Source organism: Ahaetulla prasina, chromosome 3, assembly GCF_028640845.1.
Source record: "Ahaetulla prasina isolate Xishuangbanna chromosome 3, ASM2864084v1, whole genome shotgun sequence".
NCBI lineage: Eukaryota > Metazoa > Chordata > Lepidosauria > Squamata > Colubridae > Ahaetulla > Ahaetulla prasina.
The window spans coordinates 76422784-76445391 of record NC_080541.1 but is presented as its reverse complement, the minus strand read 5'-3'; the positions used below and the strand labels follow the sequence as shown (position 1 = coordinate 76445391).

Here is a 22608-nt window from a genome sequence, read left to right as displayed (position 1 = left end):
GGGTTGGAATCTTTTCTGTGTTGCTATACATTATAAGTAATCAGCAATATTTTAAATTGAAGTTGCTTTTTCAAGATTGGCCTATCTTGAAATCAGACCAGGATCAACGGCCACTTGATCTTGCTGGAATTAAATTTGTTTCTTCCTACCTAGTCCCACACACCTAGCTACTACGTGAAGACCTTTGGCACTATCAGCTGCTAAGCCTAGGTGAAGATATACACCTGGTAACATCAGCATATAAATGATATACAGCTCTGAACTTCCCAACAACCTTTCCCAGTGGCTTCATGTATCACAAATGTTTTAATATTGTCAGTCAACTGAAGCTCTAAATATTGACAACAGAAACAATTTCCTATTGCAGTATTCTAAGCTGTGTAATTATCATTTAAAAAAAATATATCTATCCCTAAAAAACATCTGGACATAGATGATGCGGCCCTTACCCTGCATGTGAATTTTTTTGGTCTGTGGATAATTTCTCCATTATTATCCATGATTTCTAAGCTTCCACTTTCACTAGAGTTTTCAGAAGAATCGTCTCCTTCCATAACACGTTCTGGGACAGCACCAGTGACACGCATCACTTCAACATGCAGACGGCCTACCACCTGTATTACAAAAACAGTATCTTAAGATGTTAAAGAAGTCTCTAACTCTAACGTCAATAATGCAGATGAGATACATACATAATTTATATATCATACAACTGTATCTTTAGCAACTATATAAAGAAAAAATACATATATAATATTTTAAAGTTTGACCTACTAGTCTTCTTAAACGACATTTGTAACAAATTTATATTACAAAGATTTATATGTATGGAAATGATCTTGGAAGATGGGAGGAAGTCCAATATACCCTTACAGTATATAACTGTGCACCTAATTTCAGCGTACTTAAACCTATTATTAATTTACATATTCTAAAAGAAATAATAATTTTGAAAATCCTTTTGTAGAGATACCATTATTTCATTGATATGACCTTTAAGTTAAGCACACTAGAACTCTGTGTAGAGAAACTATTTGTCAGCATATGCAATTTAGTTGTTCTCCATATGTCCCACAGATGTCCTGTTTATTTGTGGATATCAATGGATGGTTTTTCTTTTCCTCAGGCTTTCACTCCACAGACCAACAATGTACTGTGTCTGGCATTTTTTTCCCTTTAAGCCACATCCTTTGCCTTTTCCAACCCTTTGCTAATAGAGACTGCAAACAGTAGAAGCACCAAATAAACAAAAGAGAAAAACAGGAACACAGCAGATGGCAATTCCAACTGTGCTATACATAACATGAGCCATTATTTGCAATTCAGTCAGTCAGTCAAGGCAGTCATTCACAGGATGTATATGGCTGCCTATCTCATGTAACGATTCCTGGTGGCTCGCAACAATCAATAAAACAAAGACACAAACCAGACGTACCCTTTTCCCTAGACACCAGACGAAACAAGCCTCCCAGAAAAAAAAACCCATCCTTGCTCAAAGCTTGGGGGAAGAGCCAAGTCTTCAGGCGCCCCCCCCCCCAAAAAAAAGCTGAAAGGGCAGAAATGTACATATATAACAAAGATACTCCTTTCACAAAGAAAGTGCAATATTTATTATGGATAAATAAAGCCTCACCTCTCCTTGTTGGCTAATTATTGGTACTGCATACTGAAGCTTAACATCACAGAAAAGGCACTCCAAAAAGACATTGGCTACACCAATTAAATTGTGGTTTTCTTGGGCTTCATAGAAAGGATCACCTCTTTTTCCCGTGAGTCTCTTCATCTATTTTTTTTAAAAAAGAAGATATAATTTCAAAGGCATGAAGGGTTTACCAGAATGATTCAATATGGAAATGAAAATTCTATTCTATTCTAAAAGCTGCATTTTGGAATATAAATTAGTAAATTAAATTATTAATAAATTAAATAATTACATTATTATTTTCATTCATATTATTATTTATTGTAATAATTATATTATGTATCACAACAGAAATATACATATTATTTGCTTCAAAAAGTCGTATCAGTTTTAAAAAAAACATTTTAAGGACTAACAGTTTATTTATCTTTAAAACAGAAATAATAAAGACTTCAAACAATTTCTATTCTCTCCCAAATACAGGACACAAGGTAGTAATTAGGATCATTTTAACTGTCAGGATAGAAACGTAAATGCAATAATAAAACATGCTTATTTCTTTTTGTTACGCAAGCAATATCTTATAACGCCCGACAAAAATCAGCGAGAGGAACTATATTTCAGAGTATTAGACATGTAATATGTGTAGCATAATGAACCAGACCAGTGATGGCAAACCTTTTGGCCACAATGTGTCAAAAATTTGGAAAATGTCTAATTTGAGTCTGCTGGCATGTCACGCCTCCCTCCCCAAAAGGAGAAACAATTCTCTCTCCTCATGTGCTATTTAGGCCCTTTTGAACTGCGGCACCGAGCAGCAGCACAGAAGCTGGGCCTGAAGTCAAAGGTCTGGGCCTTGACTTCAGCTCTAGTGCCACCAGTCCCACTCAAAAAGGCACCTCATGCAATTCCACAAGGCATATGAGTTTTGGGGAACGGTATGATTGCTCCCCAGGATCAGCTGCATGTCATCCCAGGGGTCTCCAGGATCTGCTGCACTTTGCAGGAAATGTTCTCTTTATGGTGACAGACACCTGGGATTATCTGAGGCTGCCCAGGTTGCAGATGGCCTTTGTTCTTGAAGAAACTTCAGAGGATGCTCTTCTGCAGCCTCGGCAACCTCTGAAAACCATCAGGCTGTGGTAGCTCAGGCTGGTAAGAAGCCTGTTATTAGAACACAGCAGCCTGCAATTACTGCAGGTTCAAGCCCGGCCCAAGGTTGACTCAGCCTTCCATCCTTTATAAGGTAGGTAAAATGAGGACCCAGATTGTTGGGGGGGCAATAAGTTGACTTTGTAAAATATACAAATAGAATGAGACTATTGCCTTATACACTGTAAGCCGCCCTGAGTCTTCGGAGAAGGGCGGGATATAAATATAAATAAATAAATAAAAAAATCTGAAAGGATGCCCCATTCTTGTGCAACTTCCAGAGTTACACAAGACCATATTTCACTCTCATGTAGCCACCACAGCTTCCAAAAATGAGAATGTTGTGTGCTTTTGAAATTAGTTGTTGTTGGGTATCACATCACCCAAAACATTGTGATGCATGTCACCTTTGATGCTCATGTCATGTTTGTCATCACTGGTTTAGAATAAACTAACATAAAAATGAATCAGGCAATGGCATCTACAGGGGGCTCTATGCAAGCATACTTTTATAAATTTGATATTGGAAAAATGGTTTAAATACCTCCTGAAATCGTTCTTTCCATTCTTGATATAATTCTCTCATATCAATTAATTTGTTTTCTAGCTTTTCAATGGTCCACACCTGAGTGCTTTTTCCTTTTCTTTTTACCTGAATAGCTGGTTCACTGACAATTGCTCCTCTCTGAATAACAAAACACAAACATTTTATTTACAGTATTTATTCAATGTGCATACTGCCAAAATCTTCCAAGGTATTCTGGTGATGTAAAACCTTGAATCAACATTGAAAACATCGGGACTTCCGCTTGGCGCCACCTTTCTCGCTGGGTGCTAATTTATGGCACTCCGCACTGGATATGGTAAAAGCCGGTGAAAACAGCAATGAACAGCTGTTCCCGGCTTCAATTTCCCTCTCTGGTTGAAAGAGAGAGAAAGAGCAGGGGGGGAGAGTGGTAGATTCCCCTAGGGGCTTTGTTTTTGTTATGCAAAGTCCCGAAAGGTCGAATCCCATTGAATCCTCCTTTAATCTCCAGTATTCAGTGCACTTCTGCAAAAGCAGGAAAAGAGGAAGGTGTCCACTTCTGCTAACAATTGATTTCTTTTTGTGGATTTCTGTAAGCAGACGGAAGAAGCATGAGTGAACAATTATTGGTTTGCAAGTATTTTTGACTTTCTGACTTCCACCTTCTTTAAAAAGAGAAATTTTTCCCCCTTCCTTTAATTGTTTAAAATGGCATTTAAGAGCAACTGAAAGTAGAGCGATAAAGGGAAGGGAAAGGAAAGGAGCCTTGCTGCGAAATCGAAACTGAATGGAGATTTTATCTTATTGTGTTGGACTGTGGATTGTTGGATTATATTACGTTGTTTAAGTATTTCATAAGGGGATTCTCAGCAAGAACTTTGCCATGAAGGTTCTTTCAGAAGAATGGATTCGTGACTTTATACAGGATTACACAGAAAGAATGTATTTAATTATTCAAAAATACAAATTAATAAAAAATGGGGACGTTTTGGATGAGAGCTTGGAGGAAATTAACCAGTGTAATCAGGACTTGGAAAATGGAATGGAGGAGATACAAACAAAAGTGGATAAATATGAAGATATGATCGTGAATAAACAAGTTGATGTAAAGAAGTTTTCTTTAAATAGTTTGGATGAAATGCCTGAATTTGTGCTACAGGAGGCTGTCTCCCGAACCAAAAAAACTCACAGGGTTAATGCTTTCCAAGAGTTCTCTTTTTGGACTGATGAAATATACGGCAGTAATTTGTGGATTCTTGGACATAAGGAACTACTAGGAAATATTGTGACTGACTTTTCAAAAGGAGTAATGAAGGAAAGACAGAGATTAATGCATCAAAAAAAATGGCAAGAGACAAAAGTATTATCCTTGAAACAAGGTTGTTTTGAAATATTAACAGACAAAAATATTAGTGTCCCTGAAAGACAATATGTGAGGAAGATCTGGAAGAAATGGGTTGATTATATGTTTTATATCTATCATAAAAGACTAGATATTTGGATTTATACTGGATTTTGACGAGGAAGGACTAAAGTTGAATAGATATTGTAATTTTCTGTATTGAAATTTTATAATGTGTTGTATTGAATTTTAAATAGAATATTCTTGAAAGATCTTATGTAAGAAAGACCTGGGGGAAAAATTATATGGTTATAGAAGCTATAAGGGAGATATTCTCTGAATGGGATTGGATTTTTATGCTTTAGCTGGTTTTAAACACTTTAGGATTAATTTGTTCTATTGATTTATATATTTTATTACTGTTAATTGTAAAAAAATTTTTTGAAGGATTTTGGTTATGTTAGGAGGAAGTCAGAGCTAGAGAGGGAAAATTGGTATAATAGTTTTGGGGAAAAATTTTCTTAGCATATGTTTGTTTTATTTTTAACTATACCTTGTGCTTTTTCCGGGAAGTCAGGGGGGAGGGGGGAGGGGATTAGTGAAGGGAGGGGGATTGGGGGGAAAGGGGGGGAAAATTTTTTGTAAAACTTTTTGAATAAAAAAAAAAATTGAAAACATCCTCAATAAGAAAATAATACATTATTATTGTAATTAATGTTGATCAAATTATTTATATTTAATAATGTAACATTACCATAATAGCAAAACATTGAACAATAATGTAACATTAACATTAATACTTAAAATTAATGTATTAAAACATGAAAGTTCAGTGGTAAAATGCATTTTAAAAATATGTATATCTATATGTTTTTCAGATGATCACTATACGTTTCTTTCTCTTTTTATATTTGAAGGAATATATTTGAAAATCTGTTTTCAAAGTTTATCACATGGAATTACTGTAGTTAAATGTAGTTTTAAGATTTCATGCATGAATACAAATCTCCCTTACTGAATGTATTGCAATCAACAAAGAATCCTTTATTTTGGCATAATCTTTCATGGTTACATCCACTTCACTGAATACATCACAGTCAGCTATTTGTTAGGGGAGCTGAGCATGTGGGCAAAATACAGCACAGTTTTCTAACAATTTGTGTGACCATACCAGAATATGCCTGCATGTGAAAAGCGGCATGCAAAATGAAAGCTTTTATCCCATTTTATGTTAACATTCTATGTTCTGAGTATTCCAGACATATTCATTAATGGAAGTGATCTGTGCTCTCACTATATATACAAGACTTCCGTCTTATCAAATGTGAACTAATGTGAACTAATAATGATCACCAACAAGTTCTTAGTTTAATTTTGTGCAATTTTGATTACCTGTGGATAATTTAGTACTTCAATATAGTATATATATGAATCTCTATTTATATTGATATGTACAGGTTACAGAGACAAAAATGAAAGAAGCTGCTTATTCTTCTATCTACTTCATGCACAAAAATCAGCAAATTTTATCTTGAATGCAACATGATTCTGGACTTTTTGACATTTTATATAAAACTACTTTATATAAAATAGCAAATTTTCTTACCTTTCTGTTGGCATTCAAGTTAGCAGCAGGGATCTGAAGTGTGACTTGATAATCTGTTAGCTTGCTCATTTCTTCAGCTAAAAAGTTCGCTTCCCTTACTAATGCATTGGCTTTAACTATTTGTTCTCTTAGTTTTGCCAAGCTTTGTCGAAACAATTCATCTCTACAAAGGAAACAAGACATAAATATATCAAAACATGTAATTTCTAAATACTATTTCTAAATACTATTTAAAATACTATTGAGGAGACTACTACATTATTTTTAATAAATTCTCCATGAAAAAGCATGAATTTAGTCACCAGATGTAGAGTTCTGATGAAAATTAGAAATAACCATCTGAAAAGCATAATAGTACTAACATATGCAGAATTTATAATTAAAAATTCAAACAAATTGCATACATTAATCCATCTTTACAGATGTTTTAAGATACATTATTTATAACTGTTTTCCTGAAATAGTTTGATTTATGGGACCAAACTCAACTACGCAATATTGTCTACAGATTCTATATTTTATTATTTTACAAATAACACATGAACAAAGGTTCAAAGAAAACTAGAGCCTTCTGATAAAATCAAGAGCATGTTCTATTTTTAAACAAATATCTAATCTGTTTATTCAATGATTTCAAACAAGAAAAGTCTCTCCAGATTATCCCACAAACCAGGGTAAAATATTTTAAATGTTAGAATGTAGTAGCCACATGGTACAGTAGGCCTATCTCAAAAGTGCTTTAAAAAGGTATCTGGACTTTTTCTTCTCATCCAAAAAGCTTCTTCAGTTTCAAGAAACATCAAGAAAATTCAGTTGCTTTTTTTAAAGCACTTTTGGGACAACCATGACCTGAATGACTGAGAACCTTGATAGACCTACAATAGGCCTAAATCAGCACCACTTGTTCCATCACAGCATTTTGCAGTCACATGATTGTGATTCAGGCACTTGGCAGCCGGCTCGCAATTATGATGACTGCAACATCCTGTGATCATTGCCATTTGTGACCTTCATTCCCAGCTTTCGATAAGCGAAGTCAATGGGGAAGCTGGCAGGAGGTTGCAAATGGTGACTATATGACTGCAGGTTGAAATCCTATGGGATTTGCCTAATAACAGCAAAGGAAACTGATGCAACTGCTGTGGTAAATCAATGTGGTCAGGTGACATCACATTTTATGACCATGTCGCTGAGTGACACAATGGCTGATCCCAATTAAGATTATTAAACAAGGACTTGATTATTGAATCAAGGCAGGTACAGCTTCTTAGTAAACTGGATTACAAATATTTAAAAAGGAGATCATGCAAAAAACAACAACAACCTAGTTCAATGCACTGAAGGCCTCACAGACAAAGAATATGAAAACTTAATGCCTCAGTTTTGAGCACCAAATTAAGTAAATAACCCTTTTATATAACTTGATTTCAATACTTTTTTTTGTCCTCCAGTGCAATCTCTCGGTTACTTAAATACCAATATTCTTACCTCTCTTCTGACCAGAAGTTTATTTTCTGCTGAGCAGTCTGGGCAGCATCTGAAAGGCTGCCACCACACTGCTGATAATGCCTTTCTGGAGAAAGCTGTTGCCTGAGCTGTTCCAGCTCCCGCTCATACATTATCCGCTGCTCTTCCAAAGCACTACGTTTTTCTTCCAAATACTGTTTCTCCAATACCTGGACCACATTTTGTAATGGATCTAGACAGAAAGAAGTCCATGCCATGTTAGAAATTATTTCCAGTGGAAATGCTTAATATAACATCATCACTTTCTGAAAAGCTTCCTAGGCTTCACAACCTTATGCACTGACCTGATTAAAAGACTATCGCAATATGCGTTTTGCATAGTTTGGCTCTGTTACTTCTTAACATGGAACATTTTCACACATTCTTACAGCTACAATGTTTTAAAGTGGAATAAAGGACATGACAACCCACCCCCAAAAAAGTATATATTCTAGAAAAATGCACAAGAAAAACTCAATTTCAAAGATTAAACCCCATAAATTTTCAGGAAATATATTTAGGTTCCATCTATCAGAAGAAAAAAAAAATAACCTGGGGAAAAAGTACTTCAAGTTTTCTATTAGAACATCTACTTACAGAAAATCACTGCAATCACAGATTGTATTGATACAGAAAAAAATGTCTCTTTTTTGTTATATATCAAGGCAACCCAGAAACCTGTCTATTTAGCATCCCTGAACACCATTTTCTCACCATTGCTGTTTAGCATTTTCATTATAACTTCCATTTGTGCAAATTCATAGTTATAGTCTGGTTCTGAAGAAGCTTCGCTGGCTGCATCTAAATCATGTTCTGCTTCATGTTCTTTTTCAGGGTCTTTAAAGCAATCTCGACGCTTTCTCTTAGGAAGATTAATCCTATATAAAAAATAAAAAGATATAAAATCACCAACATGGTTTTTAAATAAACTTGTATGAAGGAACTGGGGAGAGCAGGAACAGACATACTTGCTCCAAAACACTGGAAGCAAAACATGCGATTATAGTCCTTGCTTATCCTGCGAAATGTGAATACAAAAGTGTACTGCTAGCTGCCCATCAAGCCCTTGAAACATTTCTACAGTGTTGCTATGAAGAATCATTACGGAAGACAGCCTTACACTAGTAGCAGGAAGCCAGGATGCATTATGGTAGAGATTCTTAGATCATGGATAATTGTTCCCCAAGAAGGTACTCTGGGAGTAGCCTGGGGATAACGGAACAATTTATAGTTTCTTGTGAGTCAAGGATCCAGTCTGGAACTGCTACCATGGAGATACTTGTATAAAGCAACAGCGCCTAGGTTTTTTTGTGGGGATAATATCATTATTTAATCTCTGAAAGGGAGTAATTGAGTCAAACATTCTAAAAACCACTGTGTTGAAATGTCAGTCTTCCTAGTACCAATGGTAAATGTGATAAAATGTGATTTTGTTTAAGGAATAAAACAATTTTATATTATGAAAAATGATATTTGTTGCCTTTTACTATCAAGATGGTTTGTGATGGATATTGCTGAATATTAAAAGCTGATGCAAGTGATAACCAATCTAATTAATTTAGATTAAATTAATTTCAAATTCTCTTCCATATAGTTGTCATAGTATGAAATAGCTTAAAAAAATATCAAGTGGGCTGAATAAAATCCTAGAAATAGTTGCTGGTGCCTGTATATCACTATCTCAAACTGAGAAAAACTAATTCTGAATTTTCAAACATAGTAACTTTTTAATTAATGCTACTTGGAATTATCCTTTGCAAGCAAAATCATTCACTTGTATATATTATCTATATAAATAAGGTAAACTAAATAAAATCTTGACCTTGACTCTTGGTGGTTTCATGGACAAGTCCATGTTAGTTTTTTTTACAGGAAAAATATGTGCTTTGCTGCTATCTACCTCAGGGACGCTTTTTTGACTTCAAAGTCTGACCTTTGGTATTCCTAGTAGTCTCTCATCAGTGCAAAGTACAATCCAGCTCCCCTCATGTTTAACTTTATGACATCAGAAAAGGATTGGCTAGGTATTTATTGCCTAGTATTACAAATGAACTACTATGGAACATTAAAAACAAATACCTAAAAAAGTGGTTGTTTCCCCATAAGATTCTATCTCCGTGCCAAAGCTGAGTCACAGAACATACCAGTGTGCCATTTACGCATGATCTGAAAAATAAAACACGTTTATAAGACTAAAATCACTCTTCGTATTCAAGTTCCCACACACTAGTGTGGATAGTACTTCAGCAAAGTCCAGTCTACCAGGGAATTATTCTAGTCTGTAAGATCAAGCAGGATGAGTAAGCACTAGACATTTGCTACCTCTTTCTATGAGAGAAACAGAAAGCCTGGGTATGTCTCTTCCCTCTTTTGTCCTTTAGTGAAAGAGTGGATAATCACTGCCTTTTTGGCTGTGAATTTGCCCTCCTTCCCCAACAATCTGGGAAGAGTTCCAAATGTCCCCTTAAACAGGCTATATTTAGTAAGTACTGGACTGACCAGCCATTTCAAATCGCTGCTGGGTCACTATGATATTAAACTAAATTGATGCAGCTCACCGCTTGATAGGCTAAATACAATTATGTAGCCATTAAGTGTAATGAAATACAGAAGTGACAAATCTCTCATTGCTCTAGTGCCTTTGTAGGCTGCCTGCCCCAAGACTTCATCCAAGTGATTTGATTTGATGCTAGGCTAGAGAAATATAGCATAATTTAAATGGCATTTGTATAGCTACACTCAACCCAGCAAGCTGTTGTAGTGTTTATGGCAGGACACAAAGAGAAAAATAAAAAGCTGAAAATCAGAAAACTGCTTAGCTCATCTGGTGAGCCACACATGGGGTGGAAATGAGTGGGCAAGGAGAACTTGTGTAAACTTTCTAGAAAATATCTTAACCAGGACACCCCTGAGCCTCAATATCTCTGTTCTTCTGGAAAGTGTACAGATGGCTCTTTGTAAGCCACCCCAAAGTGAAGGTTGCAATGGAGTGGAGATAGGGATTGTGGGGCAGAATTGGTGTGTGGATGTATAAACAAACAAGGCCAGTCCTGAAGAAAAAAATGATTGACTCTTGCACATACACATGACCGGATGGAAGATATAAATTATGGCCTTACACACCCCATAGTAGAATCATACAAGACTTCTCCATTAGACCACCCAACTCCCCATTGAAATGAGACCTATAAAGTTGTGAGAAACTCGCACTGCAGATGCTCCATCTGAATCTGATTGTTGATGGCTGATTATACAAAGTTCTACTGAGGTCTTAAAATTACAACTAGAATGACTTGATAATGAGAAGCCCCCATCAAAGGCTATCATTTTATCCCTTACTAACTTTTACTACTCGTATCTTTCTGTATTTTACAATATTTTGCAAACTAATGAGACATAATTTTTTATAATTTGTATATTCCAGTTTTGGGAGCATATTAGTAGGTTACCCATTTTCTTAACTTAATACAAACATGAATGAAACAAAAATAATAACTTTGTATTCAGTGTTAAATCATCAAAGATTTAATTAAGATTTCAATTCTTCCTGACAAAAACATATCTGCTGTAATACTTCCCTGCTGTAAAAAAAATGGGGAAATAGCCAATGCAGTGCATGTATTTAAGTAACTGGGTCACAGGCTGTTTACTGCAAGCCATCTGCAGAAACCTAGTTTAAATCTCCTTAATGAGACATTTACTTAAATCACTTCATATGCGGTTATTCTGTGAAAGTAAAGTTTATTCACTACATAACCCAAAAGAAGCAAAATATACCTTTTATTCTCAGTTTGGAATATAGTTTTTAAAAAGTAGCTTTTGTATAACATTCCACTCGGCTCATAAAGAGAGGCACATAAACCAGGAAAATAATTAATTTTCCATCTCAATTTTCTCAAGCAGATGATATTTAGGCACAATTTCTTTGTTTTGTGGCTGACAATATAAATAATCCTCAGTACTTCAACTGTAAAAAAAATCCTTGTTTTAAATTCATTTTCCAATCATAAAGAACTTAATTGCTTTTTCCACAAGAATCAACAATGAACTGACTCAATTGATTGTCATTGTAACTCTGTAATGTAGTTTGTGCTTATTTAGAATCTTAGATGAAATACAAATTTAAAAAGTTTATTTATTTATACATTTTTTCCAATGACATGCCTCTTTATTCCATCTGTTTGGAATATTTTTGTTGTTCCATCTGTTTGGAATATTTTTGTTGTTACCATGAAAGTAACATACTCAGGTCTTACACAAAACCACAGTGAAACTAATTTTCTATATATTTACATGTTTCCAAACAGCTGGCCTTCCCCAGTTAAAGAGTAAGAATATTTGTGTAAAATCTCTCTAAAGCAATTATACTAAAATCTTACTGAAAAACACTTTCCTGTTTTGTTTTTGGCTTTAAAAAGTGTCAAAAGTATAACTAATGATAAATGTATAGGGGAACACAAATCAGCACTCAATCCCAAAATTACTGATACTTATATCTGCATGATGTGAAATAAGGAGGGCTCTTAACCTCAAAACTACTTGGAACCATTAGACACAAACTTTGTGAAATGTATGCATGCTGTCAAGTTTTTCTGAGGGAAGAAGTCAGGAACAGAAATTAGTACTAGCTAGAATAAACTGTAGCTTTCAAAGTTTAGGCAAGTTTATAGAGTCTTCCTCTCTTTGTTAATGCAAGGTCCTTTTGTTTAAATTACAAAGGCTCCCAATTTTACAGATGCCCTTACCTTGCATTTTCTTTTGGTGAGAGAGAAACTTCTCCATCTAGTGCAATGTCTATCTCACAATGTTCTGGTTGAATTCCTATCCCAAATAGCTGTATGTCCTGTGAGGTATCCGCACCAACCCTAGTGTGGTCCTGATTAAGACAAATAGAGTGAAAATAAAATCTGCTGTTTCTATCATCCTAAGTAAAGATTTATAAATTACAATGTATGTGCAATCTAATCCAAACTCAAAATGTTTATATTTACTGTAAAATGTGAAATGAATGATACTGCATCTTTCTATAGAGCACTTCCTTAAACTCCTTTAATCTTCTCTGTTTGGTTCCTCCATACCTCATGTGTACCCAAGTATGTCAGAAACAGCTATTTTGAAGTATTTGACAATCACATGAGACAGCTTCATATGCTAGCCTGTCACAAGGGATTCATTAAACACACTGAGTAGATGACTCATACTTTCAAAATATAGGTAGTCCTTGATTTGTAACTATTTGTTTAGTGACTATTCCAAGTTACAATGGCACTGAAAAAGTGACTTATGACTGTTTTTCACATTTACAACCTCTGCAGTATCCCCATGGTCATGTGATCAAAATTTGGACGCTTGGCAACCGGTTCATATTTATGCTGGTTGCAGGGCTCCACCTAGGGTCATATGATCACTTTTTGTGACCTTCTGACAAGCAAAGTCAATGGGAAAGTCAGGTTCACTTAACAACCGTTTACTAACTTAACAGTTGCAGTGATTCACTTAGCAACCATGGCAAGAAGGATTGTAAAATAGAGTAAAACTCACTTTAAAAATGTCTTACTTAGCAACATAAATTTTGGGCTCAATTGTGGTCTTAAGTCGAGGAATACCTGTAAAAGATTAACTGGGTGCAGTAGACATAGTAATCTTCCTTCCCCCCCCCCCAAACCCTGTTCGACAAACTTCAATAAAAGGAAGCTTTAAAGAAATTGTAAGAGTGGATTATTATTGTTTTTTACCTTTAAATAATAAAGCAACAATTCATTGAGTGCAGGATCTGCATTTAAATTCACCAGATAACATTTGTCTTCTCCCATCTTGATGCCCGAAGATTCAAGAGAAATGCCCATGCTCTCTAACTGCTTCTGTCTTTCCTGTAAAATTCATAGTTTTGAAGTAATAGCTGTTTATTATCTTCACAACAGTGAACTTAAGTATAATAATTTGTGTCCAAAAAATCGCAAGTGGAAGAAATACACTTGCTAATACTTCTCTATAAATACTTATGTCACAGTTTATGCAATGCAGTTATGGGTATTGAATAAGATGCTGTATTAATTTGCCATTTGAGCAGAACAATTTTTGGTATAGTGTTCAATTATCAAACACACACACACACAATTTCGCTATGAGCCGAATCACTGTCCTTCAAAGTCAATAACAGATAGAGAAGAAAAGCAAATGTGTAGAAACTGAAAATGCTCAGCTTTCCTTGAAGAACTCAGGCCCACAGATACTAATTTTAATATAATGTAGAATGAACAGTTGCATTTTTCTGTTATAATGAGAAATACTTGCCTTCGAAATGCTGTGACTATCCACAGCATATATAAGACTCAAAGCCTCTTCAACCCCAGCACTGTGTATTGGCTCTATAACATTATTACAAAAATTAAAAATATGTTGTACCTGGAGCATGTTTAGGAATACAAATTTAGTCCATCTCAATGAAGTACTAAATATATAAATACCTGTGCAATTTCTTCAGTTTTTCTTAATTTCTCTTCCCAGGTAATGGTGAGTTCTTTTATTAGTTTTTCAGATTCCTCCAATTTTTCCTTTAATTCTGGTGCTTTCATAGACTTTAATATTGAAAATACACCTGTTACAACTTTCTCAAAATTCCATAGTGGTTTATACAAAATATTTTCATTTCAAAATTATAATTAAATAAATCGGAAAAATGATTTCAGCACGAATCAAATCATTCTCTTGGGGTATATTTGTAAAATGCAGACATTACTCTTCATTCTCCTTCATAAAATCATAGAATGAATACTGAGTTATATTTCTCTCTTTTCTTTCCATTAGAACCTCAAAACAGCAACCTTCAAGAAAACCCTTTTCTGATACAAAGTTTACAGAAAACTCCAAATAATTAATCTTATCTAAATGAATTTCAGAATGCAAATGCATTTGCCCGTCTCTTATTTCCATTTTACTCATTTTATAAATATTACTGAACAAAACTAAATTTTTATCTGCTTTACCTCTGCCTGAGAAAGTTGCTCTTTCAGCTTCTCTACTTCTTCACGTAGTTCTCGGATAACCCTAGCATTGGGATCCTCATTCACTATAGCATGATTTACTATCCTTTTAGCTCTATCTGCATATCTCAATGTAGACAATGTTTCTTCATAATTATCAGCTGCTGGACTGATTGTAGCTATCATAGCTGTTTGGCTATTTCCTCCCAAGTTGTCCTAAAAGGTTTATTAGGGAATAGATAAAATGTGTAAAACAAAATTATTCTTATGCCTGAAATATATTATTTCTTCTTGACAGATACCATTTTAAAATCTATTTTAATTGTAATTGATTTGCTCACCCTTAAGATATTTTTAACAATCAGCATTAGAAATGACTATGTAAAAATTAGAATGACAAGTTTTGTTGCAAAGGTCATAAAGGAAAAACACAAACCCCAGAAGAGATCTTATTGCAGCATTGCTCATTTTTACTAAATATGCTCATTTTACTAAATACCAGCCATTTTTACTAAGTATACCTATGTGCAAGGTTATTTGAGGGCAATAAATGATATCTCCATTTTTAAATAGGAATAGAATATGGCTATTCTATTTCTGTATTTTACCTTGAGAAGCCAAGTGAGTACAGAATCTCGGTAAGGCACAAATTTATTTTTCCCCTTTCCTGCTGCTTGGTCTGCAAGTGATGAAATAACCAAACCTAGTGTTGAAAGGGACCTAAGAAAACAGCAAATGTGATCAGTTTGAGCATGTGACCTACGATTCAGAAAAATGTATACAATTAAAGACGCCTTATTCTAAAAAAGCAGGCTGTACAATATGTAATAAACTGTTTGAAGAGGAACAGGAATCTGTAGAAGCATAAGCTGACATTATACGTATATGCAAGTTTAAGACTTCTTTATAACAAAAAAATTATCCAAATAAATCTATTTTAGGATCAATTATTTAAAGAGTAGTAATGTTATGAATTATTGACAAACATGATTAGTTTTGGTATAGTGTGATGTCCAATACTGTTTATTTGTAATTTAAAATGGTTTCATACAGCATGTAAACAATAAGAAAAAAATACTTTGTAGTATAAATAACACCAGTCACATTAAAAAAAATGCCTTTTTAAGACTTCACATTTTGTACTCGTTTTTTGGCCAAGTAAACCTTTGTTATATGTAATGTAAAGCTAAACAACACTAATACATTCCTGTACCCATAAGCGTGTCATAGAACAGAGGAAAGGACACATTATACACTGGAATGCATATCCTTTCAAATACATATGGAAAGCATTAATATTTGTGATTCTTGAACTAGTTCTTACTTTTTCAGGGAGGGAATTGGAACAATGACAGAGAATTAAAATAACAAGGTATCTTAGGATATTGTGAGAGACACTACAGAATTAACAAATCCCTGGGTCTGAAATGCCATCCACTTGAGAGTCCTTAATGGAGAGAATTAAGCCCAAGTCCCTAGATTATATCAAAATGCTTAGAACAGTATTACTGGATGTTCAAGTCCAAACATCTTAAAGTTGCTAAAGTTGAGAAACATGGCTCTAGAATGCCAGCGAGAGAAGATGAAGAACAAATGAAGAGTGAATCCGACCAAGCATTGATAATAACCTTTCTTAAGGGTTAGTGACTGTATGGGTGACAAAAAATAAACATTTTCCCCTCCTATTGTGTCCACACAGAGCTAACTAGAGGCTCTGTTTAGAGTGACACAAAGAAAGTGACCATTAAAGATTTACAGAGTTGGAAGGGACCTTATAGGTCATCTAGTCCACCACCACCCCACTTAAGCAGGAGACCCTATACCATTTCTGACAAATGGCAGTCCAATCTTTTCTTGAAAGTTTCAAGTGATGAAGCTCCCACAACTTCCAAAGGCCAGCTGTTCCATTGGTTGATTGTTCTCACTGTCAGAAAGTTCTTCCTCATTTGTAGGTTGAATCTCTCCTTGGTCAGTTTCCATCCATTATTCCTTGTCTGGCCTTCAGGTGCTTTGGAAAACAGCTTGACCCCCTCCTCTCTGTGGCAGCCCCTCAAATATTGGAACACTGCTGTCATGTCTCCTCTGGTCCTTCTCTTCACTAGACTAGCCATGCCCAGTTCCTGCAACCATTCTTCATATGTTTTAGTCTCCAGTCCCCTAATCATCCTGGTTGCTCTCCTCTGCACTTTTTCTAGAGTCTCAACATCTTTTTTATAGTTTGGTGACCAAAACTGGATGCAGTACTCTATAGTGATATTAGTACCTCACTTGATCTTGATTGTATCCCTCTGTTAATGCAGTTTAGGATTGTGTTGGCTTTTTTAGCTGCTACTGCACACTGCTGGCTCATATTTAGCTGATTGTCCACTAAGACTTCAAGATCCCTCTCACAGTCACTGCTATTAAGCCTGGTTTCCCCCAGTTTATATGTGTGCTTTTGGTTTTTCTTACCTAAGTGTAAGACTTTACTTTTCTCTACATTGAATTTCATTTTGTTAGATAGGGCCCATGTTCAAGTCTTTCAAGATCCATCTGGATCTTAAACCTATCTTCTAGGGTGTTAGCTATTCCTGCCAGCTTAGTATCATCTGCAAATTTAGTGAGTTCCCCTTCTATTCCCTCATCTAAATCGTTTATGAAGATATTGAAGAGTACTAGGCCTAAGACGGAACCTTGTGGCACCCCACTGCTTACTTCTCTTCATGTTAGACCTATTAAGGATTGAGTACCATTTGTCAGCCAGTTGCAAATCCATCTGGTGGTGAAGCTATCTATCCCACTTTTTTCTAGCTTATGAAGAAGTAGGTTGTGGTCTACTTTGTCGAATGCCTTGCTGAAGTCGAAGTATACTGTATCCACAGTATTTTGCTGGTCTACTAATATAACCACTATGTTGAAGAATGAAATAAGATTGGTTTGGCATGATCTGTTTTTAACAAACCCATGCTGACTACCAGTGATGGGACTGCAGTAATTTTAACAACCGGTTCTTTGCCCTAATGATTTCTTCCAACAACCAGTTTGCCAAACTGCTCAGGAAGTTAACAACCGGTTCTCCCGAAGTGGTGCGATTTTTTTGGCAGATTTTTTTAAAATTATCTTTTCCAGTATTTTCCTGGGTATTGATGTTAGACTGTTTGGACTGTAGTTTCCTGGATCTGTTGTTTTTCCCCCTTTTTTGAAGATGGGAACCATATCAGCTCTTTTCCAGTCCTCTGGTAATTCCCCGGTGTTCCAGGATTTTTGAAAGATGTGATGCAATGGTTCTGAGATGACATCTGCCAGCTCCTTTAGAACTCTGGGATGTAATCTATCAGGTCCTGGTGATTTGTATTCATCAAGATCAGACAGGTATTCTCTTATTATTTTTTTGCTTATTTTAACTTTTATTTCCAGTCTGTTAGTTATGTTTCTGGTAGGTTGGGCTATAGTTTCTTTTTGCGTGAAGTTATGTTTCGATGCAAAGAATGAGTTAAGCAGATCTGCTTTCTCTCTATTGCCTGTTACTTCCTTGCCATCCTCTTTCTTTAGTGAACTGACTGTTTCCTTGATTTTTTTCTTGTTATTTATATGTCGGAAGAAACTTTTTTTTGTTATCTTTGACTTTTATTGTTCATTGAACCTTTGCTTTCTTGACTTCGTCTTTGCAGATTCTGGCTGTCTGCTGATATCCTGCCTTAGTTATGCATCCCTCTTTCCATTTTTTGTACTTGTCCTTTTTGTCTTTTAATTTGTCAGAGAGATCTTTGTATAGCCATGCTGGTTTCTTCTTGGATTTCTTGTTTTTTTTTTTTCTCAGCGGTTCCCAGTGGAAACTGGTCTGGGTTTTTATGATCATATTTTTCAGAGTTTCCCAAGATTCTTGAGTTATTTTCCCCTTTAGGATTTTCATCCAAGGAATCTTTCCCAAGTTCTCTCTCCATCACATTGCCTGCCCTATAGACACCATTTTCCCTGTGATCTGGATGGCCCTCTCCCTGTGGGTCTTTTGCAAAGTCTTAAGACCTAGTGGTCTCCCCATGCCTTGGCCCAAGATGTTAATTAAACCTGGTTTTATGATATACATATGAGGAAGAGGGGCTGATTCAGATCTCAATGCCATTGAATTGCATCAATTAAAGTTATTTATCTTTGCTGCTATTGCTGTTAAATTATTATATTTGATCCAATCTGGGTCAGTCACCAGGACCAGAGATTTTGTCTATCAAGCTTTTGGACTTGTGCTGGAGCCCATCTTTAGGGAACTTCTCTGTAGCAGAGTCTCTCTAGCACACACTGCTGGAGAGAAGTTCCCTGACGATGAGCTCCAGCACGGGTCCAAAAGCTCGGAAGACAAAACCTCTGGCCCTGGCGACCGACCCAGATTGGATCCTGCAACATTATTCTGGGACACATATACTCACCTTCATTTGTATTATATTTGAGATGGAGGCCATATCACAAATCAATGATTATATAAAAACATATGGACATTTTCTCTCTTTCTCAAAATATTAGGCTCAGAAATCAACTAATAAAATTTTCTGAGGCAGGAGAATGAACTCACCACCCAGAGTGAGCAGGCATTACTCCTTTCCTCCTGGGAGGCAATGCTTTGGGGCTATCTAGGAAGGAAGGTTAAAACAGCCCCAACCCCTCCTTTATTGGGAGACTTTGTATATAAAACGGATCAGATGAATCAGGCATGTGTGTCTGTGTGGGTGTGGGGAAAAAGGAGTCAAGCCAGGAAGACAGCAGAGACATGGGGAAAAAGCACTGAGACAAGCAACTCAGTGGCAGCCCCCAGATAGAGAAACAAAACTGCAAGTCCTGATGCCCCAAGACCTGCCGAGAGACAGAGGGGAAAGAAAGGAGAAGGAAAAGTGACCAGATTCTGCAAAAGAAATAGCTCAAAGGAAGCCCATTAGGTGCAGCGACCTGGCAGGGAGCTCCACAAATCAGCTCCAGAAAGTAAGGACTCTTGAGGGCTGGGGAATTGGGGAGGTGGAGAAAAAACAGCACACACTCTACTATTCCCTGAAGATGGTCTCCAGAACGAGTCTAAAGGCTTGGAAGACAAAACCTCTGACTGACCCAGATTGGATCCTGGAGAAAAAACTATTTGTAAGTCTATAATGGAGCGGAAAGGATCTTCAAATGACTCTGTGACAAGAGCTAGGGGAAAGGGAAATATTTCAATAGATAGGAAATAGTTAAAGGCAGAAAAATGTATTGCTATGAACATAGAGACAGTATGCAGAGGTAAAAAAAAAGTAGTTGTAATAGTAACAGGAAGTTGCTAGATTAAGATAGGTAGGAAAATAGAAACAAACATAGGATTAGCATTAAGAGTAGAAGTAAGATATAATACTGTAATTTTCTATAAAGCAGCTTTTGAGGGGGGGGGTTTGAAACCCCAAACTTAGTCTTTGTGCCTGTGATCTGTGCCAGATTAAGAAAACCCTAACTGACTGGAAGCAATTTAAAACAGAAAAAAATGTTTTGCCTGTCATACTGCATATAATCAGCCTGTGGTATTAAAGAAGACCTGGTAATACAGTCATAATATCATTTTTAAAAAGGGGATTGGAAAAATACGCAAGTATACTGAGGGCTATTGTTTCGAAACCTCAACATTACCTTCAGTTGAGGGTTAGTAGTAGCCCTCAAGTATCAGCTAGAGTGGGAGCACAGCAAGAGAAAAGCATACATTCACCTATTGCTTATGAGCCTCACAAAGAAGCAAAGTACTATGGTAACTAAATATAGCCTTAGGCTAACCCATGACAGCTATTATATCCTTAGAACTAAATGAATACTAAGATCTGCTATAAACATTTGATAATTCAAGTTTAATTACTGTGGCTGACTTGAAGTACTTTAAGGTTAGATTAAAGGATAATTATGGGAAAAGGCCTTTAAATGACTTACTGTCTCATCTTGCAAAAAAAAAAAAGAATTATCATAAAATCAAAATTGAAATCAAGATATACATAAGCAATTTAGAAAATCAAAGCAGTTCTGGCCTTTTGGCAAATGCTACACTTTACAATGCAACACTCTAATCCTATGTAGTATAAAATTGCTTACCTGAAAGAAAAAAAACCACATGGGCTCACTGGGATTTATTTTTAAGTAATTATACACAGAATTATACTGTGAATACATATGCTTGATCAAATTACTGGAAAATGCCTCTAATAATAGTAGAAGCTGCAAGCCTGATTAAATACCTAAAACTGATCAAAATATTGGACAGTGCTGATCCAGATAAAATGTGCCATCACAACAAACCCAGACAAGAAGGAGGAGAGAGGCTTTCATACAAGACAGGGCTGAAGGAACAGAAAACATGTTATGTAGCTATTTTCAAATTCTGCAACAATTCTAAATGTATAGTAACACTGCTCAGAAAAAAAAAATGAATTACGAGGAAATAGGCACGTACGTTCAAATACATAATAAAATAGGTCTGCTAAAAAGCATATAAAAATAATTATTTCATCAGCCATCCATTTCATTTAAAAAGACCACAATAAAAATAGCTTTAGTGGAAGCAAATAAGACAGTTTTAAGGCAAATAAGGCAGTTTCTGGATCAGAATCTTTTCTTTTGGAAAAAAGTTATTTAGTTAAAACTTGTTTCTTTCATTTACTTGTTTCTGAAAAGTTAATTGTGTGAAGGAGCCCTTCAGTTATGATTCTTCCCATTTATTTAATAGCTATACATTTTGAAAACATGTTCCTGTACTCTGTTAATTATTCTTATATTTTATAATTGTATTTTAAAACCCCATAGAAAGAATAGTTCGAAAAAAATCTGTATTCATAAACCTAATTTCTCCTTGTTGCCATACCAAAAACTCCTTGGGTTGATTTCAGTGAATTTGCTTCAAGGCAGAAGATCCTGTCTAAATTATATTTCTAGCTCATCAATTGAAAATAAATGCAGAAAAAAAATTAAGAAATCCAAGACATAAAAATACAATTAGCACGTAGCAAAATGACCAGAAACTTGATTTGAAGGCCTTCAAGAATCAATTTACCGGTACTTGGATAATATAGTTTCATCAGTGCCTTACTTGTTTATGTTGCTGCCTTCCTTCAAACGTTCTCCTGCAGCTCCTGTTTTAGATACTCTCTCACTACCAGCCAGATCAACCAGGCTAACTTTGCTCACTTTCTCTCCAGAGTTCTAAGCAGAGAGGGGGGGAAAAAAGCTGAAGCTTTATTAATGGACATTATGATTTAAAGAACAAGTAAAAATTCACAACACGTATGCACACAGTACCATGTATGTCCATAGCACCTCACTGATCACATCCAGCATTGAGAGAATTTACTGCTGAAATTTGATGGCCAAATGGCTGAATAGTTTTTTTGCAAATAAGAAAACCTTTAGGAGAAAACCACCATTATTATTCTTAACTTTTCTAATAAAACAGGATACTATTCAGCCATTTGGCCATCTAACGAAGCCATCTGTGTCATTTCAGCTTATTTCTTCTGTGCCTTTAAAAAAAATAAAACCTGGATGAAAAGATTTGGTCTGCCATTCTGCTGGCATCAATTTTTATAACTCCCAAAGTTCACTATCATCTTGAAACGAAGTTGGGAAAATACTCACTTCTTACATAATATAAATGTTATTGAATTTATCGTTATAGCATAACAAAAGCTTACATATTTTTATTTTTTTTTCATATTCAAATTACATTTTAGCACAGAGCATTACTATACTATAAAAGTTACAAGCTACAAATTAATTATGCCTGTACTACATTTGAAGACAAGGTTAATGGAGATATACCGGTACATGTAATCTTCAACTTACAACCATTTTGTTTATTGATCATTCAAAGTTACAATGATA

General features: G+C 35.5%; 1 protein-coding gene across 7 annotated transcripts in view; it reads right to left on the bottom strand.

Moving 5' to 3' along the window:
* Nucleotides 1-22608, bottom strand: part of KIF13A (kinesin family member 13A) — a 77552-nt gene that overhangs the window by 32248 nt on the left and 22696 nt on the right. For all 7 annotated transcript variants that reach the window (XM_058174829.1, XM_058174830.1, XM_058174833.1 and 4 more), the window contains exons 9-21: nucleotides 21818-21930; nucleotides 15366-15477; nucleotides 14761-14973; nucleotides 14242-14352; nucleotides 13510-13644; nucleotides 12520-12650; nucleotides 9854-9940; nucleotides 8489-8652; nucleotides 7757-7967; nucleotides 6269-6431; nucleotides 3339-3479; nucleotides 1634-1783; nucleotides 450-614 (exon numbers count right to left, since the gene is read on the bottom strand). In XM_058174829.1, the coding sequence (XP_058030812.1) occupies nucleotides 450-614; nucleotides 1634-1783; nucleotides 3339-3479; nucleotides 6269-6431; nucleotides 7757-7967; nucleotides 8489-8652; nucleotides 9854-9940; nucleotides 12520-12650; nucleotides 13510-13644; nucleotides 14242-14352; nucleotides 14761-14973; nucleotides 15366-15477; nucleotides 21818-21930 (1896 nt within the window). The remainder of the gene's footprint in view (nucleotides 1-449; nucleotides 615-1633; nucleotides 1784-3338; nucleotides 3480-6268; nucleotides 6432-7756; nucleotides 7968-8488; nucleotides 8653-9853; nucleotides 9941-12519; nucleotides 12651-13509; nucleotides 13645-14241; nucleotides 14353-14760; nucleotides 14974-15365; nucleotides 15478-21817; nucleotides 21931-22608) is intronic.